At 51.2% G+C, this 24,135-nt stretch overlaps 1 protein-coding gene across 3 annotated transcripts in view; it reads right to left on the bottom strand.

Annotated features, from left to right (window-relative positions):
• Positions 1–24,135, bottom strand: part of Wscd2 (WSC domain containing 2) — a 90,021-nt gene that overhangs the window by 15,807 nt on the left and 50,079 nt on the right. For all 3 annotated transcript variants that reach the window (XM_050121134.1, XM_050121136.1, XM_050121135.1), the window contains exons 3-7: positions 19,528–19,642; positions 16,847–17,031; positions 6,343–6,464; positions 4,347–4,521; positions 316–480 (exon numbers count right to left, since the gene is read on the bottom strand). In XM_050121134.1, coding sequence (XP_049977091.1) covers positions 316–480; positions 4,347–4,521; positions 6,343–6,464; positions 16,847–17,031; positions 19,528–19,642 — 762 coding nt within the window. The remainder of the gene's footprint in view (positions 1–315; positions 481–4,346; positions 4,522–6,342; positions 6,465–16,846; positions 17,032–19,527; positions 19,643–24,135) is intronic.

Genomic DNA, 24,135 nt, shown 5'->3' on the forward strand with positions numbered 1-24,135 from the left:
CAGTTATTATACTTCTACTGATAGCACAGAGCTGTTACTCAGTATCTGTGGTAAGCTCCGCAGCAGGTGCTTAAGAAATGGTCGTGGCAACCTAAGTGGAGGAGAGTTAACCAGCACAGTAACTAACAGTACTTAGTAATTAATAATTTACTAACAGTACTTAATAGATGCCAACTAGTCAGCAGGCTCAGGACACACGGCATGTGTGCGTCAAACATAAAAGGGAGGACCGCCAGAGCACACAGCAGGCCTTGATGGACAAGCCCCGGTGTGCTGAGTGGTGCAGGATATCCCTCTCACCTTCCACCCCCTCACCTTTGTTGTACAGAGAGCCATCGAAGTAGTAACTGCCGGTGTAGAAGCCAGTGGCCAGCTCAATGAGATGGCGGGCCCACGTGTTGCCGGCGCCCGGGAAGCTGGCGAGTGCGATGAGCTTCTTAGACTTGGCTGGGAGGAACCTTCTGTCCATGCACCGATTGTCTGCAGGAGGACAGACAGACAGGTCAGCACAGTACGCCCCGGAGACATGGTCATACACGGAAGAGGACTCTATGTGCTGTGTCCGACAGGAGGATAAGCCTCCTCTCCATTCTCAGCCATCCCTCCCAGCTAGAAAGTCTCTCACAGTGAATCGGCTGCCCAGGTGCAACTTGACCTTCAACTTGATGGGGCTGAGGGCCCTGCCCACGGGGACCCAGCCCACACACTGTAGTCCTTACCTAGCCAGAAGGTTCTCTGGTCTCTTTTGTGCTTAGAGGGTCAAGGGTCATCAAGTGATCATGGGCCACCACACTTAAAAGGTGCCTCTCCTTCTATGGAAATGGGACTTAAAAGAAATCCCAATCAATTGTTGCATTGTAATTAAGGATTGCCATTAGGGACCACACTTCCTTCAGAGTGACAGGGGACAAGGGGTGGAGAGAAGTGTAACTCAGTTAAAATAGTACTAGGGGGCAAACGGGAGCCTGTGGCTGGGCCCTGGGCAGTAATTTACTTCTTTTCATAACAAAAGCTTAGCTGTGGGGGTGGGACACAGAACCTATCCCTTAATTTCCCACTAAACAGAATTCTCCACACAAACCTTCCTGGGAGGTCATGGGCTGGCTCTGCGGTTAGGGCTGTTTTTTCAGTGTTAAAATTTATTTTGTTTCATTGGTTCTGAAGCCCCATAAACCAAGGCAGGAGCTGCAAGCTGTGTTTTCTTGACCCTGGGAACGGCAGACCCAACTGTCCAGCCTTTACACTGGGTTTCACCTCCCTGGAGCACACTCTCCTCACTTCTGACCGCTCAGAGAGGAGTGTCAGCATGCCTGTGAGAAGCCACAGTTAGGAGTGAAGTCTGAGATCCTCATCACCGGGCTTTGAACCCCATCTCTGCCCTGCTCCAGCTGTGTGGCTCTGGCCACACTGCTCGACCTCTCTGCATTCATTTGTAAGGTGGTCACCACAGCAAGCATGTCATGGGGGCACTGGAGGGTTCATTGGGCTAAGGTGGTCAGGAGCATTCATGGTGCTGAGCACACAGGTGCTGTTAGTTCCCACCAGGACCACAGGGCTTATCGTACAGGAGAACCATGGTGGACCAAAATCTGGGCAGTTTACGAAATCTCTGGTGCACACCTCTCCTCAGGGTGGAGGATCTGCTCGAGGGCCTTGGGCAGTCTGGGGTAGTTTGCTGGGATGAGAGCAGAGATGCTATCTGCTGTAGAAGAGCCATCAGCATCCAGCAGGGCCTCAGCAAAGTCACTCACAGTCACAGTGCAGACAGTCTGTGTAAGACTCTGTCCTCCAGGCCAGGGCCATGCATCCCAGAAACCAGCACACTCCTTCACCCTCACTGGACTGTAAACGAGCGGTGGGATTGCCTGCTAGGGACCGACCACCAGACACTTGTACAGGATTGCTATACAAATCACAAACAGGAATCTGCCACTTCCCTCTAGGGTGCTGGCATGCGAGAGCACAGACTGTCTTGCATGCACTTTTGCTGTGGACACACTTATGCAGTGTCCAGGAGCCTGTCTGTCTATGCATTGTTGCTAGGAGGTAATCTGCCTGGAGATGCACTATTTGCTCTCCAGACTCCAGATGGCTTGGGGATGTTCTTTCCATTGTGAGCTGAGGATTCTAGCATGGTCTCAGGAGTCATCTCTGAAGGCACACTGCTCTCATATGTAGGATTATGGCCAATTCCCTAACCCTCTACTATCTGTAAAATGGGCACAGCTCTGCTCATTGGCTAATTATGGCCTTTATATCACAGGGTGGGCTGAGGCTTAGCCTGAGGCTGGTGCACAGTGGATGGCCAGAATATCTATGCTGGTATATATCCAGGGGTTTCCTTAGGCTTTGTTCCAGCGTGAGTACCCAACCCCACACCCACTTCACTTTGAGATGCCCCATCCAGGAATAAAGGTTTATAATCTGTCTGCAGCAAGTCCCTCAGCTAGTCTGATGCTCACTTTCCCAGGGAAGGAGGAATGACCATTGATCCCACCTGTGGGGGACAGCTGTGGGGAGGGAAGTATATATGAAGGCCTTAGCACTGAGCCTGGAGTGGAGTAAGGCCCAAGAAACTCATTATGCCATCTCATCACCAATTTAATCATCACCCTCATTACTATCGTCATCACCATAATCAAACCACACCATGATCAGAACCACTGCCTTCATTACCAATATCACCACCATCATCACCACCACTGTCACTACCATCACCACCACCATCATTATCATCATTATCCCAGCTTGCTTCTCTGTTGCTGTGACATGACACCGACCAACGGAAAGGGTCTGTTTGGCTCACATGTCCCAGTTACAGCCAATCACTGAGAGGAGTGAAGGCAGGCACTCAGCAGAAGAGGCAGAAGCCATGGAGGAAAGCTGTTTACTGACTAAGCTTTCCATTGCTTGCTCCGTTTGCTTTCCTATGCAATCCACGATCATCTGCCTAGAGTGTGGTACCACCCACAGTGGGCTAGAGCCTCTCACCTCAGTTATTAACAAAGAGAACGCCCCACAGACTTGCCTATACGCAATCTGATGGGGACAATTTCTCAGTTGAGATTCCCCTTTCCCAGATGTATCTAGGTTTATGTCAAGTTGACAAAAACTAACAAGCCCAAGTGCATCATCATCATCATTATCATCAACACCACATCATAGCCATCATCACCATTATCATCACCATCATCGTCACTATCATCAACAAATCATGACCATCACCAACACCATTATCACTACCCTCATTAACATCAAATCGTACCTGCAATCACCATTACCATTATATCATCAACACCGCATCATGACCATCATCATCATCTTCATCATCACTATCATCAACACCTCAAGAAGACTGTCATTACAATCATCATCACTATCTTCATCAACACTGCATCATGGCCATCATTGCCATCACCGTCATCATCACTATCATCATCAATACAGCAACAAGACTGCCATCACAATCTTCATCAACACCAATCTTCATCAACACCGCATCACGGCCAACATCGTCATCACCGTCATCATCACTATCATCACCAACACCTCAACAAGACTGTCATCACTACCTTCATCAACACCGCATGGTGGCCATCATTGCCATCACCGTCATCATCACTATCATCATCAACACCTCAAGAAGATTGTCATTACAATCAACATCACTATCTTCATCAACACCGCATCGTGGCCATCATTGCCATCACCGTCATCATCACTATCATCATCAATACCACAACAATACTGTCATCACAATCTTCATCAACACCGCATCGTGACCATCATCACCACCATCACTTTCATCTTACCATTCTAGCTACTGTCATACCACTACACTTGGCACCCCACACAGGTGGTAGAGAGAGACAGTCAGTGAGGGCTCTACTGGCAAAGAAGGGAAGAGAGGGAAAGGATGATCGAGTCAGGGAGGGGAAGAAAGAGAGAGAAGGAAGAAGCTATAGACACAATGATAGAATCCCAGAACTGAAAAGGACCTTGGAGGCCAACCATCTACAGCTTCATTTTCCAAATGAAGAAACTGAGGCCGAGACGGTGTGAGCTGTTCAAGATCACTGCTGGGTCTGTATTGGAGGAGAGGAGACCCAGGGCTCTCTTTCTACTCACTCTCACTGCCTCTAAGGGCCCCCAGTGATGAGGGGCAGACATAGGGTCATCAGAACTTCCTCTCAGACACTTCCTTTGTCTTCTACCCAGGAGCTCTAAGCCTAGGCAACGTCACCAGTCCAGTCCGCTGTTATCTTCTTCCCACACTGCAGGCTTTAGGAAACAGACTGGCTAGGACACCTCTAGGAAGGAGGGTCTGTCGAGGCAGGCTGGCTTACCTTGGACCTGTGTCTGGTACACAATGAAGTAGCTGGGGTTCCCACAGCTCTCAAACTCTTCAGCACTGCACTTCTGTGCACACAGCTGCTCATCCTCCCGGTCATGAAGAGGGAATCGTGTCGTAGGAAACCCGCAGTGGCAAGCGGTGCCAGCGAGAGCTGCCAAGGGGTACTCCTGGGCATGAGAAGAGAGGGTGAGTCACCTGGTCCTTGTACGGCCCAACCATCCTCCTCCCCAGACATCAGCAGCTACCCTCCCTGGCAGACTGCCTCCATTCCAGCACTTGTGTTGATTAACTGTTTATCTGATTCCTTATTTGAAATAAGACTTCAGGATAAACCTGGTATCCGTAACCAGGAAGATCAGTGGAGAAGCGGGTTCCCACACATTCCCACGCAGCAAAGGGAGACCCATAGACTATACCAGCTCTCCCCATCTGTTGACTCCATGGTGAGGTTTAAAAAAACATTCCAGAAAAGTACTATCTCGTCACTGAACACCTGGACCTTTCCTTTCCCTCAGCGATCACCATAGCAACTCCTTACACAGCATTAGTACCAAATTAGGGCTTAGAAGTCACCTAGAGCTGAGGATGTGCAGGGCCTCTGCAGAACCTTGACAGTTCAGTAAGACACAGGCAAGGCAAGGCGTGCTGGAACTCAACCCCAGGACACTAAATGGCTAGTGTTGGTAAATGCTGCCCGGGTTCTGCTGTGAGTGAGCCTGGGGTCAATGTCATCTTTTCTGGCAAAAGGGATTCACTGGGAGCTGTGGTAGAGAGAGTCAGCTCTACACAGACACTTTCCCTGGGAGCCTAGGAGAGAGTCAAGGGCGCATGCCTCTATTGATCTTGTCCCTGTCTTTTGTGTGACTGTCACACAGTTCACATCTTGGGAAATGTTGTAAATCATCCATTGATCATGTGTTCATGTGCATGCCATAGTGTGGAGGGCAGAGGGCAGCATGCAGAAACCAGCTCTCTCCTTCTGCCGTGGGTCCTGGGAATCAAACCCAGGTCTTCAAACTTGGTGGCAAGTCTTTACCCACTGAGACAGCATGTTTGATGTGGGATTCCCCTCTGTACGCTAGGAATATGTTTTATTGTCATTGGTTAATAAAGAAGCTGCTTTCAGCCAGGTGGAAAATCCAAACAGGCATAGATGTAGAGAAAGAGTAGACAGAGTGTCAGGGAGATGCCATGTAGCTGCCTAAGGAGAAAGACGCCCGCCAGAGCCCGCTGGAACCTTGCCGGTAAAACATGAGCCCCATGGTAAAATATAAAATAATAGAAGTGGGTTATATTAAAATGTAAGAGCTAGCTAGAAATATGCTTAAACTATTAGCCAGACAGTATTGCAATTAATATAATTTCTGTGTGATTATTCAGGTCTGGACGGCTGGGAACGAACAAGCAGCTCTGCCTACACTTGTTGGCCCAAATCTGTGTGCTTTTAAACCAAAAGGATATAGGTGTGCACACCCAAAGAAGCCTTGGGTTGTCTCCTTTGACCCCAGGCTAACTCTGTCCGGTTGGCTCCCAAACCAGATGCAGACCAGATTTCCCCCTGGTCACAGGTCCAGGAAGACTCAGGAGAGAAAAGCACATAGCACATCCTGTGAGCTCTGCTCCCACGGCGCTTGCTTTCTCAGATAGTTTACAGGAACTGCTTAGACGCAGAGAGAAAGGCAGCATGCACCTGGGTGCCACTGGGCCACTACTGATGTCACTACCTACCTAGGAATGTTTATTGTGCCTCCTCAGGCATCCTCAATCTCACACTCCCTCACCACTAGACGCAAGTAGGCAACTCCTGACACTCTGTGTGACTCCACTGCCTTGAATCCATGAACTAATGTATTCCCGTCTCATCACAGCCACGACCTGTGACCTCATCTGTTGCGAGTGACTGTGACTTATCCAGCCCACATCCTGCTCCTTGGACTTCCTGACACCCTGTCCTTGCATCCCGAATGCCGCAAACGGCCCTAGCTTACCTTCTCTGTGCAGAGGTCCACACACCTGTCTACAGACATGTTTGGCATGGCGACTGTCACAGGCAAGGCCAGGGAGAGGTTGTTCGGTCGGCGGAAGCAGCCCCTGAATACAGCACTTCCATCTGAAGAGGCAGACAGAGCTGTCAGACCTAGGGACAGCTAATTTTGATCATCAACCTGACCGTGTCTGGAACCAATTAAAGCCCAGGTAGCTGAGCAAGCATGCGAAGGATTTTCTTGATTGGATCACTTGAGGTGAGAAGATCCTCCCTGAATCTGGACCACACCTTTAGAAGCAGCCCCATAAAAGAACAAGGAAGAAAGCTGCTGCCTTTGGCCTACTTGCTCTCCTTCTCACTGGCAAGTTCATCTGTCTTGCCCCTGAGGCATTCCCTCGCTGATATTAGAATCCACATCTTCAGGATCCCAGTGTAGACTGAAGACCAGCAGCTTTCTAGAATTTCCTGGGGCTGGACTGGAGCTGTTGACAATTAGACTGAAGGACTGAACAGCTACCAGACTTTTCTGTCAGAAGACAGCAATTGTTGGACTATTCAGACCACAGCCTATATATAAGTCATTCCAATAAATCCCCTTCTGGAAGGAAAATCTAGACGGCTGCCCAGAGAAAGCAGAATCTGCCTGAGGTCACACAGCATGTCAAAACAGAGAGGAAAAGCACCGGCTTGTTCCTGGTGAATGAGCTCAGAATTTCAGGGGACGCTCCTCTGCCCTGGCATTTGTGTCAAGAGGTGGCCAAGATGAATTCACCTTACCCCTTTTCTTTTTTGGCCCCCCTGTGCCTCATGGTGGTGCTGCCTCACTCAAGGAACAGACACATGGCGCGCAGGGTTTTTCACATTTTCATAAGGGCCAGCACTGCAGGACGCAGGGAGCAAAGCACCTGTCAGCATCCTGGGTACCACCTTTCCTCCCAGCTCCAGGGTCCCTCTTCCTCCCGTGCTGGGCTTTAGGGGAAAGTCCCCGACCTCAGACATCTCTGCTGACCCAGAACGGACTCAGATTGGCTGCAAGAGTTGCTGTAGTGGCAGGAGATGGGAGGGGACTCTTTTTAAGATCCTTAACCTGGAAACACCCCAGTGGCATAGTAGAAGACTGGGAGCCCACTGCTGTGTCCCCAAGAGGAGTCGCCCCTGAAGAAAACATCTGGAACCATGGTCTTCGGCTGGCTTTGGGGAAGCAGAGCCTGGGGTAAGAGTACAGTGGAAAGCTCTGGATGGGAAATGTGGAACTCTGATGGGCTCAGGAAGGGGGTGAGTGCATCTCTCTTTCTCTAATAAAAGCTCTTCTCTATTCCTTTCCACAATGAATATGTATTTTATATAAGTAAGAAAAGCAGGATGTGGCCCCTGTGATCTGTTGCAAGGTTCATGGAGCATATTTCAAAATCTATCGGCCTTGGTTTGAGTCTCAGATCTTGCTTTCTTGCAGTGCTGGAACCAACTCAAGTTCCTAGTACAGTCTAGGCTTGCTCTCCCACTGAGTTACACCCCAGCTCTTTACTGCTCAGATCTTGACTTGAATGTTTTTTCCCAGAATCAATCATGACAAAGAACCGAACTCTTGAGCACAGGATCAGGGACTGATGGCATTTACACTTACTGAGCACCGTAGAAGTACCAGCATGTTCCAGTCTCCTGAAAATTTTGCAAGGGGCCTAGGGGTGTGGCTTGGTTGGTAGAGGCTTGCCTAGCACGTACAACACCCTGGTTCCATTCCCAGTACCACATAAACCAGGCATAGGGACAAAAGACTGTAATCCTAGCGCTTGGGAACTGGAGGCAGGAAGGTCAGAAGTTCAAGGTCATCCTTGGCTACCTAGTGAATTTGAGGCCAGCCTGGGTTATGAAACGAAACAAACTCCAAGTCTGCAAGAGGCAAACTCACTGAGAAAGTTCGATGAGAAACTAAGAAGCAACTGTTGTAGAGGTGCCCCATTCTTCCCAGCTGCTCTCAGAGCAAAGGAAGCTGCGGAGGGCACAGGCCTCCAGCTCGGCGGATCTGAGAGTTGTAGGGCAGATCCACATTCTGGTGCATACACACCTTAGATTCATGGGCTGGCAAGGGATGGAGAATTTCTTCCATGCAGGAGATGCCAGCGTTCAGGAATAGCATGTCTAAATTTTAGGTCTCAAAGTTACCCTCATGGTCATTTCTACCATCCGACGCCTGCGGCCTGAGCTCACGGTGGCACTGGCCCACAGCACAGGGATTGCACAGGCTTACAGGGTAATTCTTATGTCACGCCAGGGTGTGTGCTGCTGTCCTGCCATTCTGTGTCCCTTCCTATCACCCTGATGGTGCCTAAGACCCTCAGAAAGGACAGAGTTGAGTCAGAAGGGGTGAAGGGTGTTGAGGTACATGGGAAGGAATGTGTCTGTCTACATCCAAGGGGATAAGGGGATGGGAATGAGGGCACAGAGGGCCTGAGTGTGTGTGTGGACAGTGGGAAGGTGTGGGTGGGATGTGTGTATGTGTGAGATTGTCCATGATGCATCCACCTGTTTGGGCACACAGATTCCAGACTTGGAGAGGCAGGTGGGAACCTGTGGGCTTCTTCAGGGTCAGTCCTGGGCTCTGGGGGGTGGGCATGTGTCTATCTGCCCTGCTGGATAGCCAGTTAGCCATGGCAGGGATCCCTTCACCTAGCTCAGGACAAGGCTGACCTAAGTTAACCTGCCACTCTGGGCTGACCCACAGAATACACGGTGGTCCAGTATTTCCCAAGGATCCTTTGAGCAGCCAGGTCTGAATCTAAGAGGCAATGTACTTCGCCGAGGGGGAGCAGGAGAGGCGGGCCTTGGCCAGAGTCCAGTCCACACGGGGAAAGGTAAGTGCTTCTGGGGCTGGAGAGATGGCTCAGAGGTTAAGGACACTGAATGTTCTTCCAGAGGTCCTGAGTTCAATTCCCAGCAACCACATGGTGGCTCACAACCTTCTAAAATGAGGTCTGGTGCCCTCTTCTGGCATGCAGGCCTACATGGAGGCAGAACACTGTATTGTATATGTAGTAAATAAAGTCTTAAAAAAACCATTTTTTTAAAAAAAAAAAAGGTAAGCACTTCCCTGACTTCCCACAGCCTGAATGTTCTCAGGGCCTAGATTAGGAATGATATGGAGGAGCCTTGTAAGCTGCGGCAGGTCCTCCTCTGTACCTGCTGCCCTGAGAAAAGTGGGAGAGAGGCATAGAGTCTCAGCCTGGGCATCAGGAGCCCAGACTGCAAAGGGCAGCGAGAGAATGAGGACGTTGCAGCCAGTGCCGCTGAGAGGAATCTACTTTGTCCTGTAAGCAGCTGCTCATGAATGGAGCCAGGGAGAAGGGCTCAACAGGAAGCCCTGATTTCAGATAAGGTGAGGATTGCTGAGCCGCGAAGCAACAGAGACAGCAGCTTGGGGAACAGGTCCCGAGGACAGCAGGATGAGAGTCAGCTCCAGCAGCAGCAGTGTCTCAGGTGTAGGATGCCCCTGTTGAGCCCCTGGGGAAGACTGCAGAGCCACAGGGCTCCTGAAGCCCAGGAGAAGATGGGGGAGCCTTCTAAGTCAGCAAGGAAAGAGTCCAACCAATCCTCAGGAGCCCCGGGAGCCCAGTGGAGGCCATTTCTGTCTTTGAGTGACTGTCCACTACAGCCTGGTCAACTGGACACTGAACATGCTAATGGTGGCTGGACTCTGGTCTCCTCACTGCCTTCCTTCCCCTTCCATTTCTATGGGTCACAAGAATGTCTGCTTACTGTCTCTTAGATTTGAAAATAAAACTGAGGTGGCCAGTGGCTTCCTTTGGCCTCTGTGGCATAAAGATATTTGGATTTCCACAGGACTAGATGATGTTCATGCTGGAGAATCTCTGGAGTCCAGGGCAAAGTCGACTTCTCTGGGTTAGTGGATTTAGAAGATCACCTTCACGTTTCACTGAGCCTCAGTTTTCCACATCTGTGAAAGGGGTTGTCCTCTATTTCACTTGTACACACAGAGGCTTGGGACTAAGCAGCAGCTACTGTCTGTATTCCTTTAATACGCACACCCACCACAGGACAGGATGAGGGTGGCCAGACACTATGCTTTAGTGTCTAGAAGAAACTTCCCCTGGAGCCACCCTCAGCCAGACATGGGTTGGAGTCGGGGAATAAATACTCCAGCCTTCTGTTCCTCTGAAGGCTGATGGGGGTTCCTGAGAGCTCCAGCGGGCCTAGGGGACTCTTCATGAGTGACTGGCTCCTTAAGACTCTTCATGGGCTGCTTCTGGTCTTGCTACTCCATTCCCTAGCAGAGGCACCGTGGCACCAGCCTCCAGTCACCTTGTATCCGGGGAAACAGTGTAAGGGCTCAAGGAAGAATCCCTTCTAGAGGCCAGAGTCAGAGCCGTTCAGAGGCCACCGGTCGAGTGACACTTCCCAGTCACGTTCCACCATAGCCCTTACTATAGTAACCATAGTGACTGTAACAGCGACTTCCGTGTGCATCATGATGTCAGGCGTATTTCATGCAGAGCCTCATTTGTCTTCACAGCAACCCGAGGCCATCCGAACTATGACCCTGTTCTACAGGCCGAGAGCCCAAGACATAGAAGGACCCATCTCCAGGTCCCTCAGCCATCTTAGAAGGACCCATCTTTAGGTCCCTCAGCCATCGGGAACAGAACTGGCCTGTACCGCAGACTTTCTGCAGTCACCGGTGCTTTCTAACTTCTGCGTCTCCATGTGAGCTCTGTCCAACGTTAAGGTGGGGCTCTGGAGACCACACCAGCCACGCTTATTTCTAGGATTCTTCTCAGGCTCCATAGCAGGATCCTGAGGAGGTTGCAGAAGCCTGTGCCCCACACTTTGACAATGTCAACTCTTATTGGCAGTCTATCAGGGACACTCGCGACCCCATTGGCTTGAACTTTTTACTAGAAAGAGTTGAGCAGAGCAACGGCACACTGCATGCTTCGGGGGCAGGTGCATGAAACCCAGCCACTTCAATGTTCTGGCGTGTCACAAAAAATGAGATAAATGTTACTGGGCACCAGCTCAGAGGCAGCCATGGAGGAATCCTCCTTGGCAGGAAAGGGGCTACCACCTCCCGGGTTATTAGGCCAAGTTCATGGTACTAAAGATGCAGGCTAGCGAATGATGCTAGCCAGAAGCTATTCTCAGCCAATGAGCTTCCTACAGGCAGAGAGGCACTGAATACACAAAGAACCTCCCTGTCTAAGAAGGGTTCAAAGTGGCTATTTTTATACATCACCAGAAGATCCTGTGGGTGTTGGAAATCCAAGTAGCTTGAACTAGGCAGCTCTCAGAGCAAACCCGCGGACTCTGTTAGAAGCAGCGCCACCATGTTGATACTGTCTAGACTCTCACTTGCTTTGTGGCCCCAGGGATGGTCGGGGTTGTCCTTAACTTACAGACAACTCTCAGAGGTTCAGAATGGATCTGTAGGCTGGCCAGAGTCAGTGTAGCAAAGAAATAAAAATTGGAGTGGAAAAATCCACACCACTCCCTGTGCCTGCCTGCCTGCCTTCATGAATTTTGCTTAGAGACGCTCCAGCCGAGTCCACCTGTTACGATCAGTACTGGTTCCTGTGAGTGCAAGAGTCACCAGTGCCATATGTTAGCTTCTGGCAGAGACGGAGCTGGCAAGGTCCGTCCAAAGAGACACAAGTTTCCTGGACAAGCTGAAGGTAGGAGTATCAGGAAGGAAGTACCAGTGAGCGGAAACCAGAAAACAAAAACCTCACAGAATTCTCCTTCAGACTCTCAAAGATGGGAGTCTCCTGAGCTAACAATCATGGACAGAATTCACTACCCAAGCTAGCAGGTATTTGCGGGATTCTTCAGGGTTATTGTGAATTTCATAATGACTCATTAAGAAGGAGAAGGGGAGGAAAGGTGAAAGTAGGAACCTTAGCGGGGTCGAGGAGGGGTGGGGGGGAGGAGCAAGGTAGACGAAAGGACTGAGCCCAGGGAAAGCTGGGTGACAGTCACGGGTTTGAATTGCACCAGAGGGCGGTCAGCACCGTGGACAGCCACACACAAGGCACCCTGGGAACTCCCCTTGCTCAGCACAACTCTCAGCATCTTCTCCACCCGAACCCAGCATCTTTCAGGCAAACGCAGCCCCTTGTGACCTCCTAATTAATCACAGCGTCTCCAACCACCAGCTGGCCCGTCCCTCGGGGAGAGAGCTGAACTCGACGGCACGTTTAGCAAACTGGTGTGACAAACGCAACCTCACCAAGAAAATAGTCCATTTCTTGGTTCTTTGACATCAAGTGCCCCAGAGCCTATGTTAAGACAGAATGGCAGGGCACCGCTGAATATCCTCACTGCTTGCTGCAGGAACAAGCGACCCCCTCACAGGTTCATCCGTATGATGCTCAGGGAATAAATGCCCCGTGGAATCTTGAATGGAAGTGTTCTGTGTGTTTTCTCAAGAGACTCTGCAAATGGAGCCTTGTTTCTGCCCTCTCCATTTCCTGGAAAGGTCACTTGCTTCTTCACCTATGTAACCTGTGCTATTGGTCGTGAGCCAGTGACTCGGACGACACACCTATCTTAGTTGTTTACGGCTAAAGCAGATCCCAGGTATGAGAGTCAAGGGTGCTTTGGAGTCGGGGCAAAGGCAATAGAGCCAGGAGACAGGAAACGGGTCAGGGGTGAGGGATTAAGGGAGAAAGAAGTTAGGCAAAACTGAAACCTTATAGAAGCGATGTTCCAAATGGGAGTCAGAAACCCATTCCAGGCATTCGCCATCCACGGATGGCACCATGGCACTGGAAAGACATGCCGGTCACGCCTCCCGGTGTGCGTCCAGGCCTATTCAGGTCTAGACCTCTTTGCCAAGATTTCCCCCATGTTCCTTGGTAATGTGTCTCAGATCTGGGTGCTCTTTCCTTCTTTACTAGAGAAAGCTTTATCCACCATTTGAGGATCCCCACCAAATGTGCTGCCTTCTATGATGTCTGCCAGAGTTTCCCATGGAGTCATTTCTGTTCTCTGTATATCAGTTTCCACAGCGTACAATGGAGACAGATGAGGAAGATTATTCCAACGAGACATTAGCTGAATCTGGACTGTTGCTTCTGGCTGAATGCTGGTTTCTGGCTCACCTAGACTCTCCCCCAGAAGAGGATTCCACTCAAGTGTCCCCTTGGCTCCTTCAGGCTGCCTCTGCTTACTCCCAACTGGCATCCAATTGCTACCCCAGGATTGTGGCTTCCCTGGAACAGAGGCTCCACCTCCCACGCTGCAGCTACATCAAAGTGCACAGTGAACTGCTTTTCCATATGCCACACTGCTGACTGCTGAGTGGGAGCCTAGAAGGCATCCTGGCTGGACATCTGGTCAACCTCCTGTCTTCTTGCCCACACCACCTTCAGTCTAGTCTCAAGGGAAGCAGCCTCGAGGCTTGGGCTTTCCTTTAGTTCTCCGGCGGATGGCTTCATTCCTTGCGTACCACAGTCCGGTGAGCAGAGGGTATAGAGCTCTTCTCTCGGTAGAAATGACCCCATCTCCCTTTGGACATGATACAACACAAGGATGCTTTTCTCAGGCAGTATGATGCCACACTCAGGGCACTTTTACTATCACAGAGATGGGCAGGCTGAGTAGGGAGGATGCTTCCCTGCCAGCCAGTCCTCCCTCCATGTGTAAAGACCACTTCACATAAGAGATCCCCATCACCTGTGTGTGTTATATATCTCATCCAATTGAGAAGCTTTTGGTTTAAGTGTTACACCAGAGAATTAGGGGTCGTGGTGTTTCAGATTATTTAGTTAGCAAGACACACAACCTAAATCTTTCCCACCCATCCCAGGAGCATCCACAACCAGCAGCAGCAGCAGCATCCTCTCTAGGTGATTGCAACACTTTGAGGCCACCCATTCAGATGGCCAACATATTACCATTTTAACAACTTGCTATCAGTACAAATGAAGTCAGTCATGAGGATGAGAAATCTGGGACTTACTTAGAACCTTGCTGCGCCAATGGCCAGACCCAAGCCCACTGCACAGGTTTTTCTCCAGCTGAGATTTCCTCCCTCTGCCCTCTGCCAGCTGGATCTTCAGACATGAACCAAATGGGGTAGGCAGTGCATTTGCCAACTGGTGACAAGCACAACCCTGTTGGCTACAGGAGGCCACCAAAGCTCAGGATCTCAAGCCCTGCGCATACCACCCAGTGACAGACTGTCATAGAGACAGCCTCAGAGAAGACACCCTGTCCCCACTCCTGCCAAACTCAGCTGTGTATTCCTGCCTCAGTGTACCAAGGATGGGGGCTATAGATCAGCAGCCTGGAATAGCCTGTGGGTATTCTAGGGGTGTAGAACCCAGCTGTGTCTGGTAGCTCAGACCTGTCATTCCAGCTACTCTGGAGACTGAGACAGTGGCTTCACAGGTTCAAGGCTGCCTGGGCTACAGACTGTTTAAGGATGAAGATAGGGGTGTGGAGAGCAGTTATCTAACATGTTTGAGATCCTGGGTTCCATTCCCCACCATTGCAAAAGCCAAAATCAAAATCAAACAACATCATGGTAGTTTGAATGAAAAATGTTCTCCATCATCTCAGGCATCTAAAGACTTAGTTCCTCAGCTAGTGCTGTTTGGGGGAGGTTCTGGGGAGGTATGGCCTTGCTTGAGGAAGTATGTCACTGGGGATGAACCTTGAGAGGTTTTTTGTTGTTGTTGTTGTTGTTTGTTTGTTTGTTTCTGTTTCTTTGTTTATTTTTGAGATAGGGTTTCAGCCCTGGTTATTTGGGAACTTACTCTGTAGACCAGGCTGGCTTCAAACTCAGAGGCTCTGCCTGCCTCTGCCTCCTGAGTGCTAAGATTAAAGGCGTGCGCCACCACGCCCAGCCTTGGACTTCGAGAATTCAAAGCCTGGTGCTATCTCTGTTTGCTCTCTGCTTCATGCTTGTGGCTGAGATGTGATTGCTCAGCCTTCTGCTCCTGGCTCCATGCTTTTCTCTTTCTAGAACCACAAGCACAAACAGACTCTTCCTTCTCCATGCTGCCTCGGCCGTAGTGTTTTACCACAGCAGGAGAAAAGTGACACAGACAGGAACTACTCCATTTCACGAAGTCTGAAGTGGAACCTGGCTGATGAGCCTCAGGAGCCTGTGCCTGGCTAGTTTTATGTCTACTTGACACAGGCTCAAGTCAGTTTGGAAGAGAATTTAAGTTGAGAAAATGTCCCCATCTGGTCTGCCTGTGCTGTACTTTCGTTGATGACTGACGTGGGAGGGGCCCAGCCCTGGGTTGATGGTTCTGGGTGGTATAAGAAGGCTGGGTGAGAAAGCCATGAGGACTAAGCCAATAAGCTGTGTTCCTTCATGGCCTCTGCTTCAGTTCCTGCCTTGAGAAGAGCCTGACAGTTTGGATGATGGACGGTGAGGTGGAAGTGAGATTAACCCTCTCCTCCCCAAGTCGGTTTTTGTCATGGGGTCTATCACGGCAATAGAAACCCTGACGAAGGCGAAGCCCTTGTGGTTTTTCTTCCAGCCTGTGCGGGCCTTGGCAAAAGTCCTTCAATGCATAAAGCCTCATCCCCTCGCTGTGGATAGCAACGGTTGCCAGTGGCAACTCCTGGGAAAGGCTATGGGAGGAGACATGGAGTCGAGCCTGACCTTAGCACCTGGTTACCAGAGGACTCTTGACAAGCAGCTAAGAACCAGAACTCAACACCCCCTGCTTAGGAAGGGGCTGTGGGACAGCGGCTGCAACAAAGATGTCTCCTGCCTCTCCCACCACCTGCTCTCCTTGGTTGCAAACTACCAAGCCGGGAACACTGGCAAGCTCAGGGGAGCTCTGAGAAGTCAGCAGAGCTAAAGAAAGTCCCCCACTGCTCAGAGTTGTGGCATTGCAATGGGTTTCTGGTCTCAAATGGAAGCAAGTAAAAGCAATGCCTCAGGCTTGCCCATCCTCCCTCCTTTCCTTTCCCTCTTCCATTTCTTTTTATTTTGTGGTCCTGGAGATTGAACCCAGGGCCTTGTGCATGACAGGCAAGTGCTCTGCCACTGAGCTACATCACCAACACCCTCCCACCCCTTTAACTTGTTTTGAGACTGGTTCTCACTATGTAGCCCAGGCTGGCCTCAAACTCTCTCTGTAGCCCAGGCTGGTCTTGACTTGGAATCATCTCCCACCAGCCTTCCCAGCAGCAGGGATGTCAGGCCTGTGCCACGAGGTCCGGCTTTCCTTGTGCCTACTTCCAAGGCCACTGTGAAGATGGCATGAAGTGCTCGGGAAAGGACAAAGGCTTTGTGCTCTATCTCAGAAGAGACAGGCCAAGATCAGGTTCAGCCTCAGGGCAGAGGAGAGCAGGGACACAGGAACGTTGAGTGGCTGGAGTGGACGCCGGGGTGGGAGGGGAAGCCTATGGTGGCTTCGGGGTGATGGGGCGTCATAGACGGCACAGGGCAGACATTGAAGATGAGAGTAGTGGGCAGTGGAGGGCTAGTATGCTCCAGCAGAGGAGAGGGGAGGGGAGGACTCACGTACACCTGCGGGCAGACTCCTGGGCCAGCTGTAAGCGGTAGACTGAGAGGCGGTTGACCCCACCACACACGCTTCCTCGCTCGCCCTTGCAGTCCATATCACACTCGGCTTCGCTCACGTTGGCCGCCTGGATCTTATGGCCACAGTAGCACTCGGCGCCGAACTCCAGCCCAGCATACAGGTAGCCCCTGGGGGAGGCAGGTATCAGGCAGGACCACATGGCCAGGGAGACCCCAGGGGATGGGAGACACCCTCAGGTAACAGGACCGGGAGACTTTGGGGTACAGGAGATGGACAGAGTCTCCACGAGGCATGGAGACCAAGGAGTGAGAGCACAGGAGACCTCAGAAAGGGGACAAAGGGGCTGGAGAGGCGGGGAGCTTGGAGGAGGAATGGGGGGTCATAACTACTCCAAAGGGAAGGACAACCGGTTGGGAGTCACAGAGGGTGGGGAGTCAGTGGGCCTGAGGCACCTGGAGGGGGGAAGAAATTCAGAGACCCCCTTGGGGACAGGGAGAACATCTTGGGGATACCCACCAGCCCTCATCACTGCCTGCCGTGCTGTATCCCCATAACACTTCCCAATTCCATATTAACACACTCACACATAACATGCAATTCACTCTATACACACAGATTCACTTATACACACACATTCATACATTCACAGATACTCATATACTCATACACATTCACTCATATACACATATTAACTCATACACATACAAGTACAAATTCACACAATCACTCATGTGCACACACGTATTCACTCAAGCATTCTCTCTCTCTCTCTCTCTCTCTCTCTCTCTCTCTCTCTCTCTCTCTCACACACACACACACACACACACACCCCACCCCTCCTCCAGTCCTCTCTCAGCACTGCAGGCCCCAACTTCTGCCTTCCACAAAACATCACCCAAAGAGACACCTACATTGCCAAGTCCCCTGAGAAGCACTGGGGAAGGGGAGGAGGCAGGGTGCTTGCACCCCTTTGGCAGGCTATAAAGCCAAGCTCACACTCCCAGCCAAGAAAAAATTTCTTCCCCGAAAACAAAGCAAAACAAAATTCCAGGAGTTCTGAGGAGATGCTATTTGTTTCCTTGCCGTGAAATTCTTCCCTAAAAAGGACACTCAGTGGACACCAGTCTAAACACAGTCTAAGGGAGGCTGTGGGCTGTGGCTGAGGACTTGGAGAAGGGGACGGGGAGGTCTTGTCAGCCCCCTGACCACCATGCTCCCAGAGACAGTCTCCAGAGCCATGGGGGCTCCTCAGAGAGAGACCTGCAAAAACCTGTTCCCAAAGGAACTGTCAGTGGCTATGGCTGCCTCCTACTCAGTGCTGGCGGATGAACAGAGCCACCAGATCTGTGCCTGCACAGACCCCGGTGACTAGGTGGCGTTGGCCTTTCCCCGTCTGCCTGCTTTTTCTGGGAGGCAAGAACAGCAGACATGACTGAGCATCTTGGAACCTTACTTGTCTCCCTGTCCCTGTCGCTCTGAGCCTGCTTCTCAGACATCCCTGGGCCCCTCTCCGACAGCGGAACCCACAGACAGAAGCAACATTTCCCAAGGAAAGTGCGTTACTGATTCTGAAACAAGGGACAGCCTGTAACTCAGAGACAGAAGGGATGAAGGTTGAGGAGGAGGGGCATGGTTCTAGAGAGGACTCAATGGCTTCCAGCTGGTGAATGGGCTTGTATTGCCAGTTGGCCCCCTGGCTTGGAAGAGCTGGGAGTTCACAGGGCGTCTGTACACTGCTCTCTTAGATGCAGTTTAAAGCCAGGCATGATGGCACAGGCCTGCAATCCCAGCCACTTGGAGCCGGAGACAAGAGATTGAGAAGACTTGCGATCACACAAGGACTGTTTCTTAGAGATGGTCAGGTGTCAGGACTACACTCGCCAAAGTAACCAGCTGACCGTGCACACCATACCACACAGCTGACCGTGCACACCACACTTCACATCCTCCTCCCCAGCACAGTTCACACAGCTGACTGTGCACACCACACCTCACATCCTTCTCCCCAGCACAGTTCACACAGCTGATGGTGCACACCACACCTCACAGCCTCCTCCCCAGCACAGTTCACACAGCTGACCGTGCACACCACACTTCACATCCTCCTCCCCAGCACAGTTCACACAGCTGACCGTGCACACTTCACACACCTCCTCCCCAGCACAGTTCACACAGCTTACCGTGCACACCACACCTCACACACTTCCTCCCCCGCACAGTTCACACAGCTGACCGTGCACACCACACCTCACACACCTCCTCCCCAGCACAGTTCACACAGCTGACCGTGCACACCACACCTCACACACCTCCTCCCCAGCACAGTTCACACAGCTGCAGTCATACTCCCACAGACCACATTCACATGAATCTTTGTGTACACACAAGCATGTGAACACGTATGCACACCACACATGCACAAACATGTATATATACATTTTAGATGTGTGTAGACACCCGCTTATGTGGACACACATGAACATACACAAATATACATGCATGCACATTAATCAGGATTGCAATCCTTTGTTTCTACAGCCCTTGCCCACCCTCTGACCGTCTTTCCACAAGGCCAAGGATACCATGGAGGGAACCCTGGGTGGAAAGAGTTGGAATGGACACGTCTGGGAACATGGTAGAGGCGGTAGGGTGGAGGTCACTACCGTTCAGCACAGTTGTCCTGGCAACGGAAGACTGTCATCTTTTTGTAGTCAAAAAACGATACTCCTCGCAGGGCCCGACTCTGGATGTTGTCCAGGTAGCAGCCGATGTACTTGGCTATGGGGAAAGAGGAAGAAGGGAGATGAAGGTGGGGGTCTGCAGGAGGCCCCTCCCTGTGTGGCTTTGCCAAGTGTATATGTAATGCCTGATTCTGTCCTCAGGGTACAAACAGGAGATGGGAAATGCCAGACGCTGGCCGATGAGGGCAGTGGGCCCCAGTGGGTGAGGCTGCAGGCCCTGATGACCAGGGCACAGGAAGGACTCCCTTTTCTGGGCCACAGCCAAGTCCAGCAGTCTCCTGGTGACATTGGCCACTGGGGCCACATCCCTATCCTAGAAGGAGCTTGACTCACCCAGGATAAGGCCTGTTTTAGCAGCTGTGGAAGGTCTGGAAGGCATGCTCCTTTCTGTGGGCAGCCTCAAGGGTCTTGCTGTACTTGGACGGTTTGAGGTTCAGACCACATTTCACTCTGTAATTCCCCAGTTCTGATCTTAGGTGGGGTGACCTTGCCGAAGCCTTGCTTTCCTTGATTGTGGGCTGAAACTACAACCAGCTGGAGTGGAATGACTCACAAATGTTCCTACTGTCCTGTCCTGTATGTACTAGGCGCAATGTTCTGCTAAGCAGGGTGAGAATCTGGCCGCTCACTGGGCAGGGCACACTTTACACTTTATATCCATGGTGGAGCTGGGTAGATGCTTCCACCCGCGAATCACTTCAGATGACTGCTAAGAACCATCCAGTTATTAACTGTGAACACATGGCTTTTCTTTATGTCAACCAGGAACTCACACACAAAGATGGCACTTTACAGTTTGTGCAGACTCTCTCCTCACTTTAACACCTGGACTCAAGCTACAGTAAGTGCTTTCCATGCACAACCTACTGAGTCCTCACCCAGACTCTGTGAGGATAGCATCTCTAGTCTGCAGTCCAGAGAGGACATCATCTGCTCAGGGTAACACAGCATGTATAAACGAAGCCAGAGTTGGACACGCACAGCCTGGCTCCAGATCCTGCTTCTGGATGGTTGGGACGTGCCTGCACTCTGGGAGACAAAGGCCTGGAGAGGAGAGACTGAATGCTGGACGAAGATTCACCTGCGGGTCTCTGGGACCCACACCGGCTCTTCCTGCCCTTTCCCTTGGGGAAAAAGGATCCAGCTGGGTCCCAGGGAATGACCAGGAGAACCTCAATGTCATTTGACACTTCTCTTCCTAGGGGACTGCCCAGGTTAAACAAGCAGCAATCCCTGTCCTTGTACTGAGGGGCAGGGCTTGCAGAAGACAGTCCTTCACCATATGTGGTTGTTGTCAGTCTCCATCCTGGCAACTTGGACTTCCTTCACAAGAACAGTCTAATTTCAAAGGGAGTATTGCCGCCCCAGCGTGTCCCCTCCCCGCATCCTGTGAGCCCATCGCTCGTGACAAATCTGGAGGGTCCCACTGGTCTTTGTTCTTTTTGGACATAATAAATGCCTCCCATCTCAGACAGAATCTCAGCCGACAGGGCGCTACGGGCACAGGACAGGGTCAGCCACATGCTTCATTTGGGCCTTTGCTTGTTTATTTTTCTGTTTCAGGTAAAACCCAGGCCTGACACATAGTCGGTCAGCACTCTACCACGGAAACACGATCTCAGCCTTCCTAACATTTGAAACTCTAAATTTACAGGCTCCTTAGGAACCCATTTCTTTTAAAAGTGTGTGTGTGTGTGTGTGTGTGTGCACGGATGCCTGGAAAGTCAGAAGGGGGCTTGAATCCCCTGGAGTTACAGGAGGTTGTGAACTGCCTGATGCAGGCGCTGGGAACACTACTCATGTCCTATACATGGGCAGTGTACGCTCTTAACTGCAGAGCTACCTCTCCAATCCCACTGGGATCCATTTTATAGACAGAGAGTCAATCATCAGGACACTAACATCCTCTTGCCTCTGCCTCCCAACTGGTTCCCTAACCCAGTTAGGGTTGGTAGCCCTGCCCATCTACCAGCCTGCTGAAGTCAAGTCAGGGCATGAGGCCCCTGCCCCGAATTCTTACGGATTAAAGCTGGCAGTCTCCTGCCTTCCCTGGCTCATGACGCTGGCATTCTGAAAGACCAAAGATGACAACAGCTGGTATCAAGTTCAGTCTGTGCAGGGAAGCAATAAATGGGGGGGGGGGGCTGTGGAACAATGAAGAAGTGGGAGAGAGAGTAAGGAGGGAGAGGGAGGAGAGAATTAAGAAGTGTTGCAGCCTAGGTATCAGAGCTTTTCTGCAGCCCAGCGGCGTGGGAGGCAGGAGGACACTCCCCAGAACCTGATGCTGAAGCTCACTGACTTGCTGAAAGACCACAAGAAAGGTCCCAGACTAAACCCCAGATCAGATTCATCTCCTCCAAAGCTGCCATTTCTGGCATGCTACCCCCTGAGGCAAGATTCTGGGGGTTTCTCCATCCTGCTCATACACCAGGGTGGGGGACTAGACAATCCTGGTGGGATCATGTGTCCTTCGCCCTCCAAATCGGGACTTTTAGTTTGAAATGGAATGCTCACTGTGGCAGACTCCTTTCTCAGTTGGTATGGTGTGGTGTGGGGGATGGAACCCAGGGGTCTAGCTGGACTACTGGATGCTGCGTGACTCTACCCGGGCCTCCCCAGGCTAGCATTAAACTGAGATGTCCTCTACTTGTTGAAGGGACACTTGAAGGTCTGTTTCCTCATCTGTCAACAGAACGGTGACACAAGGTCCTCTGTGATTTGAACACAGGCCTGTCACACACCACTGCCCTGTGAAGTCAATGTCAGGATACGCAAGCTGAGTTACTTTTCCTACCTCCCCTGAGCAGGACCAGGAGTCCTCTCCCTGGCAGCCTATCTGGTCCTGATTCCTGGACTATCAGAGCGCTGCCAAGGTTGAGCTCAGTCTTGTGCACGACAACCCCAGAACCTCCCTCAGCCTTTCCCAGGACCTGTGCTCACATATCGCAGTGGTGACAAACCCTTCTCAGAGGCAGGGGAGTTCAGGTACGTAAAACAGGGACACAGTATCACAGGCCACATGAAGGGGGATTAAAGGCTGAGCTCACACCATCCACAGCATCTCCAGCACCCCAGAGACCGCTGAAATACTAAGGGGCCGGGCTGGCACCATGTCCAGCCTGGAATCTGGCATGCGGCCTCTCACTGCGCTGAATCCCCTCTCCACACATTCTTCTGCTCTCATTAATTCATGGAATTTCCCCCTCTCTGACGGAGGCTGTCTGCTAAGAGGGTGGTCGAGCACGAGCAGGTTTGCCCGCTTTCTTCTGTACTGTTGGGAACAGACTTCTGAGATTCCCACTGTGCCAGAGTCAGCCAGATCCGGGAGTGTGGTGCCCATCCACAGAACTGGGCTCTAGCAAGTGGGATCAGACATTCTACCTTGGGTGCCTTGAGGTGACCCGTGTCTTACACACAGCCCCTGCCCAAGAGCGACACCAGAGTCTTAAGCCCAACACCTCAGAATATTGCCTGTGACAGACAGATGGCCACACTGCCCCTGATCAGGTGATGAGGTCAGCTGGAGGAGGGAGGCTCCAAACCAACAGAGCTGATGATCATGTGACCAAATGAGATGAAAAGAGGACACTGGACAGAGCGTGTGGCCCCTACAAATGGAATAAATGGATGAGTGGAGATAAGTGTGCATATATTTACATGAACAGTATGTATTGTGTGATTGTATGTTCACAGGTATACGTGCGTGTGTATGTGTATTTGTGTGTATTGTGCATCTATGTGCACACGTGTATGGAATGAGCACTTCCATACACATGTACACATCGTGTGTGTATATTTGCGTGTTGGGTGAACATTCATGCATGTGTGTGTGCGTGCACACGTGTGGGGTGAGTATTTCCATACTCATGTGCACACCGTAGCTGGAATCAGGTGCTGCTCCTCAGGTGTCTTCCACCTTGCTTTTGAGACAGGGTCCCTCACTGGCCAGAAACTCACCTAGTAGGCCAGTCAGTGAGCCCCAGGGACCTGCCTGTCTCTCCTCCCCAGTGCTCAGATTGAGTGCTACAGGCCCAGCTTTTCTTACATGAGCTCTGATCCTCTGGTTCTCTGTGTGAAATGGGACTCAATAATTTCTACATGCAGTGATGTGCAATCCCAGGCACCTGGGCAGACTGTCCACTGCAGTTATTGCTTCTGCATCTTCCACCAGTGGAGATGAGGAGTGGGCTCCCCTGCTGTTCCTGAACAGGGTCACACAACCCTCCGCATGTCCCTCCTTCATGCTCCCTGCTATCTCAGGGAAACTTTGAAATCTAGCTGGGTCTCGCTCCCTGGCTCTCCCTGAGCAGCTGTGTGACCCAGGCAGCTCACATGACTTCTGTGCAATTCCCTCCCTCAAGGGCAGACCCCAGGGTGTTGGGGATATTATTGTAAGGTGTGTGATGTATGTTTATGCTGCATCTGTTTAACTCTGTGAAGCTGGACTCTTTGCCTGTCTATAACACCTGATGATCCTACTAAAGAGCTGAATGGCTAGTAGCAAGGCAGGAGAGGACAGGTAGGGCTGGC

The sequence above is a fragment of the Alexandromys fortis genome, unplaced genomic scaffold, assembly GCF_014885135.2.
Source record: "Alexandromys fortis isolate MF-2015 unplaced genomic scaffold, M_Fortis_MF-2015_v1.1 scaffold_197, whole genome shotgun sequence".
NCBI classification, from domain to species: domain Eukaryota; kingdom Metazoa; phylum Chordata; class Mammalia; order Rodentia; family Cricetidae; genus Alexandromys; species Alexandromys fortis.